This window comes from Nyctereutes procyonoides, unplaced genomic scaffold, assembly GCF_905146905.1.
Source record: "Nyctereutes procyonoides isolate TBG_1078 unplaced genomic scaffold, NYPRO_anot_genome, whole genome shotgun sequence".
Lineage (NCBI taxonomy): Eukaryota > Metazoa > Chordata > Mammalia > Carnivora > Canidae > Nyctereutes > Nyctereutes procyonoides.
Window position 1 is genome coordinate 78,921,059 of NW_026575140.1, and position 7,733 is coordinate 78,928,791.

The 7,733-nt window shown below is 40.0% G+C and overlaps 1 protein-coding gene across 1 annotated transcript; it reads right to left on the bottom strand.

Moving 5' to 3' along the window:
- Nucleotides 1–3,632: 3,632 nt before the first annotated feature.
- Nucleotides 3,633–4,622, bottom strand: LOC129496831 (olfactory receptor 6X1). The gene has a single exon (XM_055305182.1). It carries the CDS (start codon nt 4,620–4,622, stop codon nt 3,633–3,635), a length of 990 nt encoding a protein of 329 aa, XP_055161157.1.
- Between the last annotated feature and the right edge of the window lie 3,111 nt (nt 4,623–7,733).

Here is a 7,733-nt window from a genome sequence, read left to right on the forward strand (position 1 = left end):
TGAAGGATTTTAATTAAGTGACATGATTATATATACATTTTAATAAAATCCTTCTAGCCCCTGAGGAGAATGAAGAGTTCAAGAGGGGCTATAGAAAGGGGATTTACAAAGTTATTATTGTAGATCCAGTGCTTGGACTAAAGCCACAGTGTGGAGATGGGGGGCATTAGGTTGTTATTTTTTTCTTTAATAATATTTGAAGAGCAAAGAACTAATTATGAGGAAAATGGTTGCTTCTGCACTTGGAAGAATAATCTTGGAGAGATTATTTTCCAAAAGTGCTGGGAGTAATCAGTGGAGTGGGGTCCTCTGAAAGTGTGTATAGCTCTACTCTTTTAGTTGTTTAGTCCGAGACTAGCTGAATACCAGGTACAGAAGCAGATGGTTCTGGAAGAGTTATGTGTAAATGGCATTTTTATAATTGGAGTCCTTTAAACTTGCAAGGAGAATATGTCATTCAAAGGGGATGGTGAGCCACTTGGTCAGGCACTAGATGCTTAGGTGAATATGTAATCACATCCAATTCTTTGTGCATTGCATCTCAGCCTTTCTTGTATTGGAGTTTTAAATTTTTATCTCTAAGTTGATTGGTCATTTATGAATATAATGGAATTATAAGAGTCTGATAAAAACAGAGATGACTTTAGATGGACTTTAAGGAAGACAGCAGGAAATCTTTAGTCCGAGGTAATTGAAAAAAGTGGTCTGTAGCTGGGGAAGCTTGGGAAAGAAAGGCATATTCTCTATCTTTCTCTTGGGGATTTCTAATGTGCGTGAAGGTGACTAGAACTGAACAGGTAAAGCTGAATTTATTACTTGACAGGTAAGGGAGAGCTGTATCTCTCAAAAGTGACTTTGGGCTCTGTGAGTTACAAGGGAAAGACTACTTTGTAAATAAGGAAAGGAAGTTTTGCCCAAATAAGACAGGAACATAAGGTCACCATTTGATTGGTTGAGGAAAGGATTGTAAAGGCTGCTTTTGAAATGGCCACTGCTCTGGTTTACATCAGTAATAGTGGACACAGTTCTCAGTAAAAATAAGATGATATAATAGGCAGTTTTATATGTGTAAGCCTGGGAGTTAGAATTTTTTTTTCAACATAGCGTTAAATGTTCTGAGAAATTGAGTAGTGAAGGAACTTACTTAACCTTGTCTAACTCTGTATCTCCTCCAATTTGAGTACTTGAACCCTGCTCTTATTAACTAATATGTAATTGGAACATACCACAAAAACAATGGCTTTGCTTAAGTGTGTACATTTTTCAGGAACAAATTAACTCAAGAGCTCCTTGTCAAGGATTTGGCTCAGATGTATGCACAAACTCAACCCTGTCATTAGAGTTATGAGTAGTAGAAAAATAATTAATATCCAGGGATCTGAGTAAGGGGTTGTTTATGATATTGGATGACTTATCCAATGGATGACTCCTTGTGTAATTTCTTATTCTCTTGGAGAAAGTTGGGGTGTGTACATTTGGGGAAGGTATTTGGCTCTAGAGCCCTAAGAAACAAGGGGCAATGTGAAATCAAGCTACGGTATGTTGTCTCTGTGGCCAGGGCTCCTTTTCCCCAAAATAGCACTCTGGCTCCTGCAGGCACTGGAAGTAGACAACATACCTCTTGGGGACTTTGGTGGGACCATATTGGTGAAGATCTAAGACAGGGCTGCCTAGAAGTCTTGTAACTCATTTCATTCTTGATATTCAGGTGTTGGAGCTTCTTTGTTGGATAGACTTTTCCAACTCTGGTATTTCCAACTCCAAGCACTGATTTTCTGGGAGAATATAAAAAAAAATGTATTTTTGTCCCAACAGAATCAGTACCCGGCACATTGCTTGGTACATGATACCAACATATAAATAAAATATGAAAAATGCATGAGTAAATGGCACTATTTTGATTTTCGTGAATGTGGAGTTGTACTCTCACATTTTTTCTCTCCTTTATACGATCTGTCAAGGTGTTTTATGTTACCCTCTGTCTGCCATCAAATAGGTAACTCTTAGATAAGCTAAATCTAGGAAAACTAATATTTGTGAAACTTGAAAGCAGATTAAAAAAAAGTTTTTAATATAATATAATATAACCCAGGTGTCTCAGTTCCCCTAGATATAGGTTACCTGGAGCCATGCCCAAGCTAATGAAAGTCTGACGTTCTTCCTAAAATTTCTGCATATTCTGTAGGCATTGCTGTCTCTAATCCAAACCACATCATTCCAGACAAGAAACTCAGTTCTTCCTTGCATTACACACACAACATACACGTATGTGAATGAGTGTGACATACACGTCCTGCTCATACGTATATTTGGTAATGTAGGAGACTTTACTGAGGGTTCAAGGAGAAAGCAGTGGGACAGCATAGAAATGTGGTCTCAAATTGAGGATAAGCATCTCCATCCTTAAAATGTTCTGTAGGCTCCCCAACTTGGAGACTTCTGCTAAATTCCTCTTTTTGGCTCATTTCTCCTCTCTTTACTTTTCCTCTCTGAGGGGCACTTAGATATTACCCAGATTTTCTCATTCAGGGCAATTTAAACCATGCTTTTGATGATAGGGCTCTTGAAAATATTCATCCTTAGGGTCTCTCTGCCTTCAAATTCTAAGATAAATCAGATTGGACAGTTGAGATAATAACATTTTCATCTCATTACACTTTGTTTTGCTTTTGCAATTTTCAATTCAATATTAAAAGGAATGTGCATCAATCCTTTCTTTAAAAAAATCACAGTTTAATGGGCTTTTAATGATACACTTTCTTTGCTGTGGGAAGAGGGGTATGTATATATAATACTCATTCTTACAAACTATGGCTCACCTCCATCATCATTTTGTAATAAACTTTTTCTGCCAAATGTCTTGCCTGAGAACATGGTTAAATGAATGGGTTTGTCATTTGCCTTGAGGGACCTTATATGATAACCTTACATGTAAGCCCTGTCTTTAATGTAAACTGGGGGCTGAGTTTTCCAGGAAGAAAGCCTTCATAGTTGGCTCTCTGACTTCTTTTGGTTTCCTAGGCACCTGTCTTACCTAGATTGAAGCATAGGAACTGGCCTAATTCAGTTGGACATTTTCACATCATGTCCTCAAGTTTTGTTGTTATCTGGAAATAAACACCTTTACAGGTATGGAAACATTTGTATTCTATTAAAATTAAATTCCCCTTATCAAACAAAAACCTGGCTTATTTAAAACATTTTTGAAAGACCCATTAGAGTTGATTAGGAGCCTGACTATACTGTGAAGAAACTAAGTACTGAGAAAATGCGTGGGATGTTTTATGCCTTTGACAAGGAAATGAGGCAAGAAGAGTTATTATAAACAAACAGGGAGACAGGATTCCTTACATTTTTTTTTAAGTTACTGACAGTTGTCCTTGACCTTTGTGGTTTCTACATTCTGCTTATAATTGAGAAAGTCCTTAGTCCTACTTCATGCATCTGAAGGTATTCTGGGATTTCCTTGTTGGAAAATGAGTTCACTTCTTTTGAAGGAGGACTCTTGGTTCATTTATAGGTAACAAACTCTTTATAGGAGACCTTAACCGTCATAGTTTACTTTCACATTTTTATCTTCTCCACAGTCTTCTTTCACATTTAATTTTTGTATCTGTCGCATGTTGCATGTTTTACTCTGGATGATGAGTCTTTGGACAAGTCATTGTCTTCCTTAGGGCTGCTTTAACCTCCTTGTTTCTAATTGTGTAAATGAAGGGATTCAGAAGGGGTGTGAGTATAGTATTTAGCACTGACACCACCTTATTAATCTTAAAGGAAGAGTGTGTTGTGGGTCTCAGGTACATGAACAAGACAGCACCATACAGCAGGGAGACTACCGTCAGGTGAGAGGCACAGGTAGAGAAAGTCTTTTGTCTGCCAGTGGCTGAAGGGATCTGTAGGATGGTGGACAGGATATAGATATAAGAAATTACTGTGAAGAGGAGTGACCCTGGGATCACCAGGATGGTCGCCAAAAGACCCAGGAGCTCCAGAATGCTTGTGTCTACGCAGGCTGCTTTCAAAATGGGACCAACATCACAGTAGAAATGATTGATGACATTGTTGCCACAGAATGGCAACTGGATGAGCAGAAGCATCTGACAAAAGACAATGGTAAAGCCGACCATCCAGGAGCTGAGGGCAAGTTGCAGGCAGAGGTTACTGGTCATAATGGTGGGGTAGCGAAGGGGCTTGCAGATGGCCAGGTAACGGTCAAAAGACATGATGGTGAGGATAAAGAACTCAGTGGTACCCAGGAAAAAGTGGAAGAAGGACTGCAGTAGACAGCAGGGGATGGAAATGGTTGCTCTTGCCACCACAAAAGTCTCCAACAGTTTGGGGATGACTGTGGTGGTGTACCACGTCTCTAGGAAGGACAAGTTGCAAAGGAAGAAGTACATTGGTATTTGTAGCCTGGGCTCTGCCCACACAATGACAATTATGACCCCATTGCCCACAAGGGTTAATATGTAGATGAAAAAGATCACTATAAAGAGAGGGATTTGTAGTCCTTGGATATCAGGAAAGCCTAGCAGGATGAACTCTGTGATTGTTGTGCCATTTCTCATGTCCCTTGATAGTCTAGAAAGACGAGCAAGAAAGTAGGTCCTTAGAACCATGCTCAAATACAGGTTATGGACAAAAAAACAAAAAAAAAACAAAAAAGTATTCTGATTCTACTTAAAGTCCTTCATGATGTCTCCCTCCTCCCACATACACATATACACCCTAAGCACGCCTTCCTTACTCATGATTGGCCTGATCTTTGCCAGCTAAACCAGCTTCTTTTTTTTTTTTTTTTAAGATTTTATTTATTTATTCATGACAGACACACAGAAAGAGAGGCAGAGACATAGTCAGAGGGAGAAGCAATGTAGAACTCGACCCCAGGAGCCCGGGACCATGCCTTAAGCCAAAGACAGATGTGCAACCACTGAGCCATCCAGCAGTCTCTAAACAGCTTTTGATAGACTTTGAAAGTACTAAGTACACTTGATAACTGGAGAAGTAGTTTTCCATCCATATACAGCTATAAGGGTAATCACTGCAGTGTGTTATAACTGTCAATAATCCGTATGATTATTAGAAGTATATATAATGGTATGTCTGCATAAACTGAACTGTGGTCCATAAGAAATTAATCCACACTCCTCTATTATATTCTAAAAGAAATTCTTGGTTTATATTATAAATACATTTTAAAAAGCTGATTTTACAACTCCCCACCCCCCGTCTGTGTGTGTGTGTGTATTTCTACAACTAAAAACCATAGCTGTTGTATATTAGCAGTGAAATACAACTTAGATAATAGAACAGATGTTTTTCTCAAGAATCCACTTCCAAATCCTAATTCAGACTCTTAACAAAGGAGACTAAAAAACATTCAAATGAAATGAATAAAATTGCTAAGCAAGTAGGAAAATGTACTAAACTTTAATTCAAAATGCCAAGACCAGCTGAATTAGGGCCTAATATGCAGAAGTACCTAATCAATGTATACTGGATAAAGATCCATAGACACGAAACTAAAAAAGCGAAAAGGCTAGCAAATGCTTGGGATAACAAAGTGGATCCTGGAAAATACATCCCTACCAAAACCTTCCTGTATGACTAAGTATCTTTTCATACCAAGCAAGGCATTTCTATTTGTATCTGCAAATTCATAGGTTGAGAACTTTCTTCTTGTTCTCTTAAAATTCACTGGAAAACAGTAACACTACTTCCTATCTTATTGAGGAGGATATATTATTCTTCCCCATGGTTCTTCTTTGCAATGGATAAGGTAATTGCTGTGAAATGAACTGCCCCGTTTTCAAAGTATGGGAAACTTTGCATGAAAGAGGCAGCTCATAGTTTATTGATATATGACTTAATTCTATCCCCATATGAGAGAACAAGAACTCTCTGAGAGCCTAGAGGAGAAAAATACTTCCATTTCCTCCCACTCTTTTCTAGACCAGGAAGGATTATTTTTTTGCCTATTAAGTCAAAAGCTTTAGTTATTTCCCATGAGACTATCAGAGACACAGAAGTATTTGAATTTGTACTAATGGTCAATATCTTCCATTATCTGGCCTTGTCCCTCAAAATAGGGCAGATACAGATTTATCTTCGTTCCCCGCTCAGAAGGAGTGGCAGTCTCTCCTGGTTAATACAAAATCACTAAGGGCTAAACATTCCATAATTTGGAGAAGAGAATTAAACCTATATATTCCATAGGCATTTGTTGAGAGCTTCCTATGTTCCAAGTCCTGCTCAGGGACTAAGGAGTTTATCATTTAAATAGGGAGGGTGATAGTGTAGGGAGTGATAGTGTAGAGTTGGGCACAGAGTGTTTTGGGAACACCCAGAGAGACCCCTTACCCAGCCTGGGTGGGGATTAGAGAAGGTTTTCTAGAGAAGGAGAGGCCTAAGGAGTTCAACAGGAAAAGAGAGTGGGGTAGGGAGGGCAAATGCATTCCAGACAAGGCCTGAAGCTTGTGAAAGACGGCCAAAGCAGAAAATTCAGCTGGAACTGGAGCTGGGAGGTGGGCCTGTCCCGGCACTTCTGATAAGCTAACAGATGGGGTAGGCCTCCAATGAATCAGTTTACATGATGGGTTCGTAAGACTCTTGGAGGAGTGAATCTTGAGCCAGGGAGTTTGCGAACCTGGGGCAAATTTTTGCATATGCGTATGTGAGGAAAATACAGTGTCACCTTCTTTGCCAACCTGTGTACACGTTTATCTGTGTTTCATGAGGAAGGGGCTGCAGGTAGTAATCGAATGTGCTCCCTGGTCACAGACAGCACTGCTATGTATCTAGGTGACAAAGCAAGGCAGAGGCAATGCAGACCTTATGCCCTTTTGTAAGGGCCATGACTTGGCTTTGGCACCACGAGGACCCAGGAGTGGCAGCAATGGTGTCAGCTGAAATGGTAGCAGCAGAAGTGGCCATGCCTGGTGAGAGCAGTGGCCCGAGCAGCAATGGCAGGGGTGCCCCGCAGAAGGGATGTAGAGCAAAAGAGAAGTGGCAGGAACCTGGCGGTAGCTGTTTGGACAACTGATTAGACTGGGTGGTGAGCATGTGTGAAGTTTTGTAAGATTTGGAGGAAGGTCAGATAGCGTGAGTTAGCAGGTAATAGCAATATTCAAAGAAAGGAAAATAACCTTGGGAAGCTAAGGTGATAAGGTTAAAATACTGGATTAAATATTGCAGTCGACATGCTTACCAGATTTAAATAGAGTCTAGACTCTTTTTCTTTTCCTTTGGAGAAGTTACAACATAGTCATATGGTGTTGCTCCTCATTTCACCGTGGCAATTGGTAATTGTTCTGTTCCTGTTCGCTCCTTACTCTTCAATCTGTTTCTCCTTTCTCTTCCAGGCTATTTCTGTTCATGCCATTATCTTCCATTAGCATCAGTACAGCCTCCTAGCTCCCTCTCCCCTGACCTGTCATACTCTTTCCTACCCACGTTTCAAATTGTAGCAAGAGTGGTCATTCTCAAACACAATTCTGACCATGGTGCTCCTCAGGACCATCAACGCATTCAAGGCATTGAATCTGCCGTTTACCTTCCCCATTCTATGCACCATGCTTATTGAGTTACCCAAGTGTAGAGTCTGGCTCACTATTTGTAAATAAGGTTTCCCTGGAACCAGGCTAATTCATTTACATATTGCCTGTGGCTGCTTTGGTGCTGCAGTTGGCAGAGTTGAGGAGTTGCAGCAGAGGCTACAGAGCCCCCGA